Here is a 15,674-nt window from a genome sequence, read left to right as displayed (position 1 = left end):
GGACAACTTGAAGAGGAAAATGGAGGTACAGTAAGTCTCATAAGGCAGTGTGAAGCCAGAGCAGGACTCACAGGGTCTCTGGTGGGTCTGAAGTCACCGTCAGAGTAGGGTGCCCAGAATGAGCCTCCAGTCTGACCTGGAGGTGCCCTGCCACCTAATGGGTACCCCCCCTTGATCCGGCTCCCAAGATCCACCTGGTTCAGGTGATTGAGCTGGTTACCTACAAACAGATACACGCACACACACACACAAAAAACACATCAACCCTCAGCCATTTTTTACACTTAATCCTCTGTCACTTCTAATATGCTTTGATGCAATCCTTCAGTTGAAATGCACTCTGTGCAGCACCAGCACTCCATGAGGCAGAGTCCACATATAGAGTTGAAGTCGGAAGTTTACATATACCTTAGCCAAATACATTTAAACTCAGTTTTTCACAATTCCTGACATTTAATCCATGTAAAAATTCCCTGTCTTAGGTCAGTTAGGATCACCACTTTATTTTAAGAATGTGAAATGTCAGAATAATAGAAGAGAGAATTATTTATTTCAGCTATTATTTCTTTCATCATACCCAGTGGGTCAGAGGTTTACATACACTCAATTAGTATTTGGTAGCATTGCCTTTAAATTGTTTAACTTGGGTCAAACGTTTGAGGTAGCCTTCCACAAGCTTCCCACAATAAATTGGGTGAATTTTGGCCCATTCCTCCTGACAGAGCTGGTGTAACTGAGTCAGGTTTGTAGGCCTCCTTGCTCACACACGCTTTTTCAGTTCTGCCCACACATTTTCTATAGGCTTGAGGGCTTTGTGATGGCCACTCCAATACCTTGACTTTGTTGTCCTTAAGCTATTTTGCCACAACTTTGGAAGTATGCTTGGGGTCATTGTCCATTTGGAAGACCCATTTGCAACCAAGCTTTAACTTCCTGACTGATGTCTTGAGATGTTGCTTCAATATATCTACGTAATTTTCCGTCCTCATGATGCCATCCATTTTGTGAAGTGCTGCATGATGATGCAACCCCCGTGCTTCACGGTTGGGATGGTATTCATCGGCTTTCAAACCTCCCCATTTTCCTCCAAACATAACGATGGTCATTATGGCCAAACAGTTCTATTTTTGTTTCATCAGACCAAAAGACATTTCTCCAAAAAGTATGATCTTTGCCCCCATGTGCAGTTGCAAACAGCAGTCTGACTTTTTTATGGCGGTTTTGGAGCAGTGGCTTCTTCCTTGCTGAGTGTCCTTTCAGGTTATGTCTATATAGGACTCGTTTAACTGTGGATATAGATACTTTTGTACCTGTTTCCTCCAGCTTCTTCACAAGGTCCTTTTCTGTTGTTCTGGGATTGATTTGCACTTGTGGCACCAAAGTACATTCTTCTCTAGGAGACAGAATGCGTCTCCTTCCTGAGCAGTATGACGACTGCGTGGTCCCATGGTGTTTATACTTGCATACTATTGCTCGTACAGATGAACGTGGTACCTTTGGCATTTGGAAATTGCTCCCAAGGATGAACCAGACTTGTGGAGGGCTACAATATTTTTCTTCTGAGATCTTGGCTGATTTCCTTTGATTTTCCCATGAGATCAACAAAAGGCATTGAGTTTCAAGGTAAGCCTTGAAATACATCCACAGGTACACCTCCAATTGACTCAAATTATGTAAATTAGCCTATCAGAAGCTTCTAAAGCAATGACATAATTTTCAGGGATTTTCCGAGCTGTTTAAAGGCACAGTCAACTTAGTGTATGTAAACTTCTGACCCACTGGAATTGTGATTCAGTGAATTATAAGTGAAATAATCTGTCTGTAAACAATTGTTGTAAAAATTACTTGTGTCATGCACAAAGTAGATGTCCTAACCGACTTGCCAAAATTATAGTTTGTTAACAAGAAGTGGAGTGGTTGAAAAACGAGTTTTAATGACTCCAACCTAAGTGTATGTAAACTTCCGACTTCAACTGTATATGAACTCTCACAGCAAGCCAACAGCCAACCCCAGACTCTTTAATGATTCAATAGAGACAAGGCTGTTTGAGGCTGGCAGGTTTATGGGAGGGGGTGAGTGGTCTGGGTTAAACACAATGGCATACATTCAGTGAATGTTGAGCTGTGTGTGTGTGTGTGTGTGTGTGTGTGTGTGTGTGTGTGTGTGTGTGTGTGTGCGTGTGCGTGCATGCATGCACGCATATGTGTACCTGTGGTGCCCCCTACTGGCCGTGGCCTGGTAGACGAGGGCAGGTCTTCAGTGTACAGGCCCCTGGTGGAGTAGTGGCTCTCTGGAGGGAGCTGGTCAACATGTCCTGGGTCACCTGGTGGGTAGTTGGAGCCCAGGCCCTGTCTGAAATACACACAATCTCAAATACTGTTCCTACAGAACAATATCATAGCTTCCATTGTATCGTGCATCAACTGTACAGAAGTGTCGGTCAATATTTCAGTGTGTGGTATGTGTGTTTGTGTGTGTGACGTGTATACGTGTGTCTCTCCATATAAGTATTTGCGTGGGTGTGTAAACTAATCAATTATCCAAAAGAAGATAGACCAAAGCAATCGCCACCATGTCTGTATTTTATTGGGTAGTTAGGAGCCCATCAAATAAAGATGGTCCAGACTAAATCATGTATGAGGCCCAACTCCCTGGTCTGCGAATAGACACCTGCAAGGGAGAGCATCCCCCAACTAAATAACTATAGATAATGTATGGATCAACGTAGCCTAGAGTCATCTGAGGAAAACAATACTCCTCCTTTTCTCTCAGAGTTAGTTATCTACACATAGTATTACATTCAATAACATATTATGACGCATATACACATGATATTGTATCTCTGTGGTAAGCTACTCACCTCTGTAGTAAACCTTGGAGTGAAGGAGGGGACATTCCTAACTCAGCGTATCTCTGAGGGGAGAAACAGGCATATTGTCAGGACAAAGACACACAGACACTGGGTAGACTCCCAATCAAAACAGATATCACCCAATAACCCAGAATAAATCAAGATAAAGCTGGAGCATAACATGGGTATTTCTATTGACTTGAATTTTACATGACCCTTTGATACATTTTGGCTGAGAGTCTAGAATCGTACAGCACAGTAATTGGTGTTTTGCAGGAAAGGCTTTTCTGGTTTCTGTCGGATGTTATTTGAACCAGAACAGAGGAATTCAGAACTCTTTCTACACCTGAGCTAGCTAACTGGTTATATATTGGGCTGGTTTTAGACAGAGCTCTTACTCTCTGAATTCATTTCAAATGAAAGGTGGTGAACTTTATAAAACAAAACAGGAACGGTCTAATATTTATTTAGAGCAGCTGAATAGACTATTTGCTCTGATCAAATAGCCTATAATCTGTAGCATATATGTTCTGGTCTTGGTTCAAATGCCCTAAAATGAATTTTGAACAGCAGACAGTGTTATATTTAAGAAAGGAATGCAGTGTAAATCTAAAGTAATGGCATATGCACTATAAATATAGTGTTGGCATTTGTTTGAAGCCGTTGCATCAGGACTGGAAACTCCCTGATTCATATACATAATTTATGATATACTGCTCCTTTGCCTGAGTATACAAAACATTAAGAACACCTGCTTTTTCCATGACAGACTGACCAGGTGAGTCCAGGTGAAATCTATGATCCTTTATTGGCCTCCCGAGTGGCGCAGCGGTCTAAGGCACTGTATCTCAGTGCAAGAGGCGCCACTGCAGTGCCTGGTTTGAATCCAGGCTACATCACATCTGGCCGTGATTGGGTGGCGCACAATGGGCCCAGCGTTGGCCAGGGTAGGCCGTCATTGTAAATAAGAATTTCTTCTTAACTGACTTGCCTAGTTAAATAACAATTTAAAAATATTATCGATGTCCCTTGTTAAATCCACTTGAATCATTGTAGATGAAGGGGAGGAGACAGGTTAAAGAAGCATTTGTAAGCCTCGAGACAATTGAGACATTGTGTACGTGTGCCATTTAGAGGGCGCACCAGTTTGTGTCAAGAACTACAAAGCTGCTGGGTTTTTCCACACACAAATGTTTCCTGTGTGTATCAAAAATGGTCCACGACCCAAAGGACTTCCAGCCAACTTGACAGAACTGTGGGAAGCAATGGAGTCAACATGGGCCAACATCCCTGTGGAACACTTTTGACACCTTGTAGAGCCTATGCCCTGACAAATTGAGGCTGTTCTGAGGGCAAATAGGGGGGTGATGCTCCATATTAGGAAGGTGTTCCTAATCTTTGGTATACTCAGTGTATATAATATTGTAAATCTTTCTAATATAATCAGAGTTAATTTAAATCAGAACATATATCTATAGTATTCCAGAGCAGGCTGAAGTCACATTTACAGTTCAGTTGTGCTAGGTAATCAATAGGTCTATTGAAAGGCCTAGTACTTACTGAGGAGAACGGGCTCAGGGCTGGGTAGGTAGTACCCCAGGGGCGGGCTCCACCACGAGGTGGGGGGCTGGAGCTGGGGGGGTTGGAGTTGACACCGGGCAGGGTGATGCCGGCAGTGCTGCCCTGGGAGGTGGGGGAGACCAGGGCGAAGGCATCGTCCAGCAGGGAGTGCATCTGCTGCCTGGCCTCCTCGATGGAGGGCTGGGGGGGCATGTAGGGGGGAGGGGGAGGGGCGTGCCCTGGAGGGGGCGAGATGGGGCCCAGGAACACGTCGTCGTTGGGGGAGGGGGTCCCAGACTCTGGGGCCTGGTCAGGGTCCGACTGGGAACAATACAGGGTTCATACACATACGCATCTCTATGTACGTATACAAAAGTAAGTGTAATGTGATAGACACTGTGCGCCTGCTCTCTGATCCCATACCCTCTCCTGTTGTTGAACAAGGAACTTAACAACCCCCCCCCCCCACAAGTAGAATACATGTTAGGCAACTGTATAAAACACATGTAGTCAACCCTCAGTCTGGAGAGAAATTGGGTGTGCAGGCTTTTGATCAAGCCCTGCTCAAACACATCAGAGCCAGTTTATCAAGGTCTGGTTGAGAAGCTCATTTCTAAAATGTAGTTTGCCAGAGGGGGACTGGAATAAAACCCTGCGCACCCATTAGCGCTCCTGGATGATGGTTGACCCCCCGTGATGTAAAACACTGCAACATTACAACCAAATACGTTTGATGCCAATACACTGGGTGCCCAAATCAACTGGAGGCATCATTATATCTAATATTTTTCCTAATTCAAATGATTAGAGTCACCATGATTGAACCGAATCCCAACTAATACAATGGCGAAGTGAATTGTTTGTTTTGTCAAAAATAATTGTTAAAATGAATCATATGAATCGTTAAAAAAAGTACATCGCCTTATTTGTGATGTCGGTGGAAAGTTTTTGGGGAGATGACGAAAACAATAATACATGCTATCAGTTAACTAGAGGGTACAACATTTGTTTTAAAATGGCTACATAGTTAGTCTGTTCTGTATCATATTTTATAGGCTAGGTCTACCTGATGCTGCAATGTCCGACGGCCCACTCGTCTTGCAAACACAGACTGCTGAAGTGTCATTCTGACCATGGCTGATATGTTGATTTTTAGTTGATCATTTCCCAAAATTTTCCAGGCCTGGAAAATACTATTTTAAAATTCCATGACAGGATTTTCTTGACCGTACTAACTCTGACAATAAGAGACTCAATTTTTCTAATGTATTACTAATGTTAAGAGAGGAGAGGGGGGAAATGAACATTCATGTTTAATGTACAGTATGTTACGTCTGGACCCGGACCATCGCTCTCTGTTAACATTATGGTACTCTTTTAAAGCACCCTTTTATCCTTGCTCTGGTTGAGATCTCCATTGGAGGAATATTGATGTATGTTTGTCTGTGTGAGTAGTTTGTCTGTGTGAGTGGTTTGTCTGTGTGAGTGTACCAGTGGATGCGGGTGGGAGGAGCTATAGAAAGAATATAGAATGGGATAAATGGAACGGACTCAAACGTGGCTTCCATATGTTTGATTCTGTTCCATTTCCCATTCCAGCCATTACAATGAGTCAGTCCTTATAGCTCCTCCCACCAGCCTCCACTGGTGTATACAATATGTTCCACAGGTATACCCACCACATAGGCCACGTTGTTGACCCCAGGGTATTTCCTGTAGGTGCCGTCACTGTCGTTGGAGATGAGCCGGTCCTTGTCTGCGTCAGTCAGGCTGCCGTTCAACTGGTGCTTCTTCCTCTGCTTGGGAGAACGTCTCCCCCTGCCACTGAGAGACACATGTCAATACAGAGTAGTAGCCCACCTTTACATACAGTTGCTTCCCTCACTTCATGGCAGAGAAAACACCCAACGACAAACACACTAAAATGGCACCCTATTCCCTATAGCTCACAAATATTGACCACTTGGTCTGAAAATGGCACCCTATTCCCTATAGTGCACTCAAAAGAAGTACACTCAAAAGTAGTGCGCTATATAGGGAATAGGGCTCTATTCCAGATGCAACCACAGAGACAGAATCAAAACTTGTAGGCCAGGAATCATCTACTGGTCGTTTGGAATGGAATCCCAGCAATTTGAATAGAGACATCAGACTGTTCAGGGTTTATTATTTAAGGGAGATAGCTTTTTCTGTTTCCCTAACATGTTTGCAAACTGAAGGAGCATTTTTATAATATGTTATACAGTGCATTTGGAAAGTTTTCAGACCCCTTGAATAGTTCCACATTTTGTTACAGCTTTATTCTAAAATGGAATAGATTTTTATCCCCTCAATCTGCACACAATACCCCATAATGACAAAGCAAAATAAGTTTTAAAGCATTCAGACCCTTTGTTCAGTACTTTGTTGAAGCATCTTTGGCAGCGATTACAACCGAGTCTTCTTGGGTCTGACGCTACAAGCTTAGCACACCTGTATTTGGGGAGTTTCGCTCATTCTTCTCTGGAGATCCTCTCAAGCTGTCAGGTTGGATTTGGAGTGTTGCTGCACAGCTATTTTCAGGTCTCTCCAGAGATGTTCAACCAGGTTCAAGTCTGGGCTCTGGCTGGGCCACTCAAGGACATTCAGAGACTTGTCCCGAAGCCCCTCCTGCGCTCTCTTAGCTGAGTGCTTAGGGTTGTTTTCCTGTCGGAAGGTGAACCTTCGTCCCAGTCTGAGGTCCTGAGTGCTCTGGAGCAGTTTTTCATCAAGGATCGCTCTGTACTTTGCTCCATTCATCTTTCCCTTGATCCTGACTAGTCTCCCAGTCCCTGCCGCTGAAAAATATCCCCACAGCATGATGCTGCCACCACCATGCTTCACCGTAGGGATGGCGCCAGGTGCCCTCCAGATGTAAGAATCTTTAGGTGCCTTTTGACCATACTCCAAGCGGTGGCTGTCATGTGCCTTTTACTGAGGAGTGGCTTCCGTCTGGTCACTCCACGATAAAGGCCTGATTGATGGAGTTCTGCAGAGATGTTTGTCCTTCTGGAAGGTTCTCCCATCTCCACAGAGGAACTCTGAAGCTCTGTCAGTGACCATCAGGATCTTGGTCACCTCCCTAACCAAGGCCTTTCTCCCGATTGCTCAGTTTGGCCAGATGGCCAGCTCTAGGAAGAGTCTTGGTGGCTCCAAACTTCTTCCATTTAAGAATGATGGAGGCCACTGTGTTCTTGGGGACATTCAATGCTGCAGAAATGTTTTGGTACCCTTCCCCAGATCTGTGCCTCGACACAGTCCTGTCTCGGGGCTCTAAGGATAATTCCTTCGACCTCATGGCTTGGTTTTTGTTCTGACATGCATTGTCAACTGTGGGACCTTATATAGACAGGTGTGTACCTTTCCAAATCATGTCCAATCAATTGAATTTACCACAGGTGGACTCCAAGTTGTAGAAACATCTCAAGGATGGTCAATGGAAACAGGACGCAACTGAGCTCAATTTCGAGTCTTATAGCAAAGGGTCTGAATACCTATGTAAATAAGCTATTTCTGTTTTAATTTTATTTTATTATAAATGTACTACCATTTCTAAAACCCTGTTTTCACTTTGCCATTATTGGGTATTATGTGTAGACTGATGAGGATTCTTATTTATTTAATACATTTTAGAATAAGGCTGTAACATAACAAAATGTGGAAAATGTCAAATGTCAAAATGTCTCTCACACTGGTAGATTTCTCCTCATTGTGACTGCTAAACGCATGCAATGCGGAACAATCTGAAAGACACTGAAAGTTTCTCCAGAGTTCAAAGTTATCACAACAAAACAAATTTGTCAAAATATTTCTGGATGGTGAACATCTCCAAAAATTATTTTTCTCTGACAGTCATCTCCAAAAATGATTTTTCTCTGACAGTCATTTGCAAAAATAGCTGGATGACTAATACTCTTGAGAATCCGTTTTAAAACGAGAAACATACTGATATCACAAGGGTGATAATTAACTTAAAAATAATTATCTAGCTCAATTATCTAACATCATTGGCAGATCATTTTGCTTATTTAACAACAAAAAAAGAGTAATACAAGTAATTTAGGAACTAGCTTTCTTGAGATTAATAGAGGTGTGCCCCAGGGTTCCGTTTAGCTCCTGTGTTGTTCTCAATTTTTATTCATGATTTGGGAAATGGGATGCAACCAGCAAAGTTACAGATGACACAGTCATATATTCCTGTGCTCCTTCTCTGGTTCAGGCTGTTGAAGAGCTCTAGACTGCTTCTCAGTCACTGAAAAACTGGTCTTGAATATACAAAAAACTAAATTCATTACCTTTACCGGAGCTAGAACTCTGCCAAAGAATATTAGCATTGTCACATCTGGTGGCTTATCCATTGAAAAAGTGTCCTCCTACAAATACCTAGGTATTTGTCCTGGTGGGAGATCTGTCGATGTGCCCTTGAGCAAGGCATTGACCCTGGATGCTTCTGTGTGTCACTCTGAATGGGAGTCTGTTGGATGACTGGTATGATGTAGTAGTTGAGCGGCCTCACTACAAGTATATTGTATGTTTTGGATATTCAATAAAAAAATACCTAAGTATTTGGTTGGATGACAAGTTGTCCTTTAACGTTCATGTGGATAATATTGTGACAAAGCTTAAATTGAAATTGGGTTTTTATTTTCATAATAAGGCTTGCTTATGGATAGAAAGAAGCTTGTTTGGGCCACTTTTCTCTCTGTAATTGATTATGGTGACTTGTGTATATGCATTCAACTTCCGTCTTGCAGAGACTGGACTGGACATGCATCCTTGCGCTTTATTACAAATGCCAAGTCACTCACCCACTATTGCACCTTGTACCAAATGGTAGGTTGGACCTCACTTTATATGCGCAGAAAGATACATTTGTATGTGTTCATCTACAAAGCCCTTTTGGGTGAACTCCCTCTTTACCTCTGTAGTCTGGTCTCCTACACCAGCAGCAGTTACCATACCCGGTCTGCTAGGTGGTTGCTACTTAAAGTCCCCAGGACATTCACAGTATTAGACAAGACTGCCTTCTCTTCTTGTGCACCAGAAGCATGGAATAATCTACAATCCATGCTTCATCTAGATATGTTAGTGCCACTGAATTAATAAAAAATATTGATGGTGGACTCTTGATGGTGGAGTGTAAATGCTTTTCTTAGGCAGGATCATGTTGTTGTATTGTATTGTTGTATGTTTTAATTATGTCATGTATTGATTGTTGCTGCCTTGGCCATGTCTCCCTTGAAAAAGAGACTCTGGGTCTCAATGGGTTTTTCCTGGTTAAATAAAAGGTACAAACTACACTTAAAACGATCAAGGTGAAATATCTTTAAAAATATCTTGAAATATGACATTTGATAATTTAGCTTGGTAAGAAAACCTTTTTTTAAGTGAATTATCACTCAATATCAGATCTTTAGACTTGCTTAGATTTAACTTTTTGCAGTGTGCAGCTTTCTCCGATACATGTTGCCTACTGTACGCACACCCCTCCCTGTGTGCACCCTACCCCTCCCCTACCCCCAAAAAACCTGACCTCTTTTTAGGCTCCATGAACAGTGAGGGCATGTGGATGTCAGGGTTCAGGATCTTGTCGATCTGCATCTGGGCCTTGTGGTAGATGTGGTCCTGGTCCTTGGGGTCAGTGGTCAGACCATTGTCTACCAGGTCGTCCATGGCAGGGAAGTCATAGTGACCCTTCCTCTTGGCCCGCAGACGGATCTTGTTACGGTGGTGCTCGATCTCAGACTTATGCCTCAACGCCACCTGGATCTAAATAATAGACATGACTGCAGTGAGAAACACCTGGCCAGACGCAACTTTACTATACATAATGTATATTTCATTTAACCATGATTTATGTGTGTATATGAGTGTATAAAACATGAGGAACCCCTTCCTAATATTGAGTTGCAGCCCTTTTTGCCCTCAGAACAGCCTCAGTTTGTCGGGGCATGGACTCTACAAGGTGTTCAAATATTGACTCCAATGCTTCCCACAGTTGTGTCAAATTGTTTGGATGTCCTTTGGGTGGTGGACCATTCCTGATACACACAGGAAATTGTTGGATGTGAAAAACCCAGCAGCGTTGCAGTTCTTGACACACTCAAACCGGTGTGCCCGGCACATACTACCATACCCCGTTCAAAGGCACTTCAATATTTTGTCTTGCCATTCAGCCTCAGAATGGCACAAACATACAATCAAGGCTTAAAAATAATTCTTTAACCTGTCTCCTCCCCTTCATCTACACTGATAGAAGTGAATTTAACAAGTGACATCAATAAGGGATCCTAGCTTTCACCTGGTCAGTCTATGTCATGAAAGGGCAGGTGTTCCTGATGTTTTCTACACTCTGTAGGTTAGTCTCATTGACATAAAATCAATTTTCTCTGTATGTCCAGACAGGAGGGAGAATAGAGAGGATCACAGACGTCTACTGTTTATACATGCTCCATGTAAGGTAATGAATGACATTACTGTAACCTGTATACATGTCTGAGTAAGAGTGTTAGTGTGTGAGCGGGTCAGTGTCTCACCTCCTTGTTAAAGCTGCTGTGTGTCTCTGGCCCTCTGCCGTTAATACCGTTGACAGTGGGGCTGTGGTGCTGGGGCGGGACAGCCATGGGCTGCATGGCGATCAGCTGAATCTTATTGGACAGGCGACGGGTGCCGTCGGCCGAGCGCGACATGCGGTCCACATGCTCAAAGATGGAGGCAGAGGAGAGATGCTCGTCATGGCCGTTCATGGGAGGAGGACCTGAAGGAGACCAGGGAGATTGATTAAGGTCAACATCACAACCAGGCAAGGTCTGGAAGTTTGAAGGGGCTCCCGAGGGGCACAGCGGTCTAAAGCACTGCATCTCAGTGCTAGAGGCACCACTACAGACACCCTAGTTCGATTCCAGGCTGTATCACAACTGGACGTGATTGAGAGTCCCATAGGGTGGTGCACAATTGGCAAAGGGTCGTCTGGGTTTGGCCGGTGTAGGCCGTCATTGTAAATAAGAATTTATTCTTAACTGACTTGCCTAGTTAAATAAAGGTGAAATAAAAAAAAGTCACAGGTGTCATGTAACTCTTTACACCACCAGGGGGCAGATCCTTTATTCAGCAAGGGAAGTCAATGAGAACAAATGTTCTCAAATTCTCTTTTACATTAACTAGCATTCTCTGTGCACAGATGATTCTTATCAGCACTGAATTGGATGAATCATTTAACCATTAACCAGATGATTTGTAATGATGACAAGTCTGATGTTTACCAATGTTAGATACTTATTCAGATGTTTGGTAGCCTACAAGGAACTACAATAAAAAGGTCTAAGCTTGTTGTTCAAGATTCATTGTTCCCCACCTCTGGGAGGTGACAGCTCAATACTGGTTATTGATGAGATGCACAACAGAAAGCAATCACAACATAATGGACGTCACATCACGGTCACACAGACAGCAGCTACAAGTCACAAAGCCTCATGTCTACAAAACCGACAGACAGAAGAATAACTCTTACCAATTCTATTCTTTCCTGCAAGCCACAAAGTTAAGGGAAAACAGCAGACAGAAAGCAAGATAGAAGTTAAAAATAATGCAATCCTGTTTGAAATATATTGACATAAGCTACAGTTTGTCCTCACATTTCAATAGACCTAGGTCAGAGACAGTCTCAGACATTAGAAAAAATACAAGTCTTAGCATAGCTCTGCACTATCTCATCATAGTTGTGTATACACTACTCTGAGTGCTATGTCAGGTCTTGGACCATGTGCATATGCTATGTCAGGTCTTGGACCATGTGTATACACTACTGAGTGCTATGTCAGGTCTTGGACCATGTGTATACACTACTGAGTGCTATGTCAGGTCTTGGACCATGTGTATACGCTACTGAGTGCTATGTCAGGTCTTGAACCATGTGTATACACTATTCTAAGTGCTATATCTGGTATTGGACCATGTGTATACACTACTCTGAGTGCTCTGTCAGGTCTTGAACCATGTGTATACACTACTCTGAGTGCTATGTCAGGTCTTGGACCATGTGTATACCCTACTCTGAGTACTATGTCAGGTCTTGTACCATGTGCATATGCTATGTCAGGTCTTGGACCATGTGTATACACTACTGAGTGCTATGTCAGGTCTTGGACCATGTGTATACGCTATGTCAGGTCTTGGACCATGTGTATACACTACTCTGAGTGCTATGTCAGGTCTTGGACCATGTGTATACACTACTGAGTGCTATGTCAGGTCTTGAACCATGTGTATACTCTATGTCAGGTCTTAGACCATGTGTATACACTACTGAGTGCTATGTCAGGTCTTGGACTATGTGTATACACTACTCTGAGTGCTATGTCAGGTCTTGAACCATGTGTATACACTACTCTGAGTGCTATGTCAGGTCTTGGATATAGCAGAATCAGGACAGACAGAGAGAGGACAGAGCAACTCATTTAGAAGAAGAAATGCCAGTGCTGATAATAACATTTGGTCTCCTAGCCTCAGCTAAGCCTATTTAGACTGAGGGGAAAAGGGACGGAGGCTGTGTTTAGCATGCTGAGGAGCAGCCTTGAGAGGTAGAATGTGTGTGCGAGAGGTAGTGTGTGTGTGTGCGAGAGGTAGTGTGTGTTTGAGAAAGGCAGTGTGTGTGTGAGAGAGGCAGTGTGTGTGTGTTGGTAAGACACAATGTGAGTGTGTGTGAGTGTACGGCAGATTGCAGGAGGAAGGGATGTGACGTCGTACTGCTGGAACCTTTCCTCTGTGGTGAGTCAGGTTCAGTCTGTACCTGGCTGGCCTACCCCCCTTTCACACTAACGCAGTCTCTCTTCCTTCTGTCTCTCTCTGTCTCTCCTTCCCTCCTGGTCTATCCATCAGTTGCTTGTATCTCTTCCTCAGTCTCTCTATTCTCCTGTTTAACCTCTCAACATGAGTTGCTCTTTCTCTTTTTCTCTCCCCTCTCCTCCCCCTCCTCCTCCTCTTCTCTTTGTGTACGTGAGAGCATGGATGTGATCCAATGTTGCCATGGACACTTGCCATTTAAAACATTGATTGGGATCTTGCGGGCCTGCTTGCTGTCGTTGGGCATGGCGAAGGCTCTCAGGTTCTCCTCGGCTAACTCCTTATCACGATCACCGGACCCAGCGCTCACCATGGAGTCCCTGTCTGACGGAGAGATCCTGTCCCTGAAAACACACACACCCATGTCATTGAAGCAAATAGGTGTACATGCACACATGTAAGAACACATACGATACGTGCCACACATACACTACCGTTCAAAAGTTTGGGGTCACTTAGAAATGTCCTCGTTTTTAAAAGCAATTATTTTGTTCATTAAAATAACATCAAATTGATCAGAAATACAGTGTAGATATTGTTAATGTTGTAAATGACTATTGCAGCTGGAAACGGCTGATTTTTTTAATGGAATATCTACATAGGCGTACAGAGGCCCATTATCAGCAACCATCACGCCTGTGTTCCAATGGCACGTTGTGTTAGCTGATCCAAGTTTCTAGTTAAAAAAAAAAAAATGCTAAACTTGGATTAGCTAACACAACGTGCCATTGTACGCCTATGTAGATATTCCATTTAAAAAAATCTACCGTTTCCTGAAACAATAGTCATTTACAACATTAACAATATCTACACTGTATTTCTGATCAATTTGATGTTATTTTAATGAACAAAATAGTGCTTTTTATAGGTCAAATAGGTCAACAGAACAAAACACTATAGTTATCAATCCATCAGGGGAAATCCTTTTTGTAATGGCTTTTCTTTGAAAGAAATAAACTTTTTGTCATAATCGATCACCAGTATTATTCCCATTGACAGTATCATTAAATTCCTATCCAACACTATGAGAACAGCTGCCCAGAATGGAAGACATCTCTTTTAATGCTCTACATTAGTGACAATGTGACAGCAACCCATCACACTCATCACCGGATTGAGAGTGCTCACTGCCACTCTAGCATTCAAGCCTAATTTATCTGCTATTAGCTAAAGCAATTAGCGAGAAGAAATGATCTTTTAGTCAGAGCGACCATTCTGTCTCACGAGAATAGACCATCTCCTATTGACACCATTGATTTAGCTGTGGTGGTGTGACTGTGAAGAGGCCAGCGTTAGGTTACTCCGAAACTGGTGTGTAGGTCATGGTGCCGACTGAGCGGGCAACAGTAGAAAGTACATGTTACTGCTTTTATATTTTCTACCTGGCTTATATCGCATAGAAGGAATTCCCCTAACAAAAGACAACAAATATCTATTGTACTGTATTGTATTAATAATTGTTTAAGATGTGCTGTTGTGAATAGAACATCTTTCAAAGCATTTTTCTACAGGAATCTCTCTGCTGAGGTGAATGAGGAGCACGCACACGCAAGCAAGCACGCAGTCACAAAACCTGTGGGGGGCTACTGACCTTCCTCGCCTGCGTGTGCTGCGGGACGCCTTGGTGGAGGAGACGGAGGTCCCTTTTGACCTGGGGCTGGGGACCTCACCGTTCTTGGAGGTGGCGGCACTCTCCTTGGTGTTGGAGTTGGGTGGTGGGGGCCCGGGGGCACCAGGCTCCTGGATTACCATGATGTCATCTTTACTGTGCTGGCCCAAGTGCAGCTTGGCAAAGTCAAAGCCCTTCACACTGGGAGCCTGGAGCTGAGGATAGAGGACACAGAGAGAGAGAGAGAGAGAGAGAGAGACAGAGAGTGACAGACAGAGAAAGAGAGAAAGAGAGAGACAGAGAGAGAAAGATACAGAGAGACAGACAGAGAGAGAGAGAGAGCGAGAGAGAGAGAGAGGAGGATAAAAGAGAGTAGAGAGGAACAGGAGTAGGAGGTGAGAGGACAAAATTGACAGAGAGGGAGGGAGAGAGAGAGAGAAGGGGGAAGAGAAGAGAAAGGTACAGGAGCAAGATGATATATAATAAGAAAAAAAGGGAACATTTAGAGATTGAGAGAGGGGGTGGGAGGGAGAGAGGAGAGAATTTAAAAAAATCACAGTCATTGTTTTGCCAGCTGCATTTAGAGTTTCATTAGAGTTTCATTAGAGTTTCATTAGACAGGTGTACGACTGCAGCGGGAGGGAGGACAGACAGAAGTAGGGCAGGCAGGCGAGTGAGAGAAGTGAGTGAGCGAAGCGACAGGAAGATGGAGGGGGTAGTGATTAGTGAGTGACTGGGCTGACTGAGTGATGGGGGGAGCGCAGGGAGTAAAAAAACATGAATGAATAAAAAGC

The 15,674-nt window shown here is 43.4% G+C and overlaps 1 protein-coding gene across 4 annotated transcripts in view; it reads right to left on the bottom strand.

Moving 5' to 3' along the window:
* The window catches only part of LOC110498007 (UPF0606 protein KIAA1549), an 83,515-nt gene that overhangs the window by 6,034 nt on the left and 61,807 nt on the right, over positions 1–15,674 (bottom strand). For 3 of the 4 annotated variants that reach the window (XM_036957279.2, XM_090209966.1, XM_090209949.1), the window contains exons 12-20: positions 14,863–15,095; positions 13,467–13,615; positions 10,967–11,187; positions 9,964–10,199; positions 6,092–6,236; positions 4,413–4,733; positions 2,862–2,914; positions 2,211–2,353; positions 72–220 (exon numbers count right to left, since the gene is read on the bottom strand). In XM_036957279.2, coding sequence (XP_036813174.2) covers positions 72–220; positions 2,211–2,353; positions 2,862–2,914; positions 4,413–4,733; positions 6,092–6,236; positions 9,964–10,199; positions 10,967–11,187; positions 13,467–13,615; positions 14,863–15,095 — 1,650 coding nt within the window. The remainder of the gene's footprint in view (positions 1–71; positions 221–2,210; positions 2,354–2,861; positions 2,915–4,412; positions 4,734–6,091; positions 6,237–9,963; positions 10,200–10,966; positions 11,188–13,466; positions 13,616–14,862; positions 15,096–15,674) is intronic. The other variant, XM_090209957.1, reaches the window with a different exon arrangement.

The sequence above is a fragment of the Oncorhynchus mykiss genome, chromosome 2, assembly GCF_057628025.1.
Source record: "Oncorhynchus mykiss isolate SJ-2025 chromosome 2, ASM5762802v1, whole genome shotgun sequence".
NCBI classification, from domain to species: Eukaryota; Metazoa; Chordata; class Actinopteri; order Salmoniformes; family Salmonidae; genus Oncorhynchus; species Oncorhynchus mykiss.
Note: the sequence above shows the minus strand (reverse complement) of the source record. Positions and strands in the feature narration are given on the sequence as shown.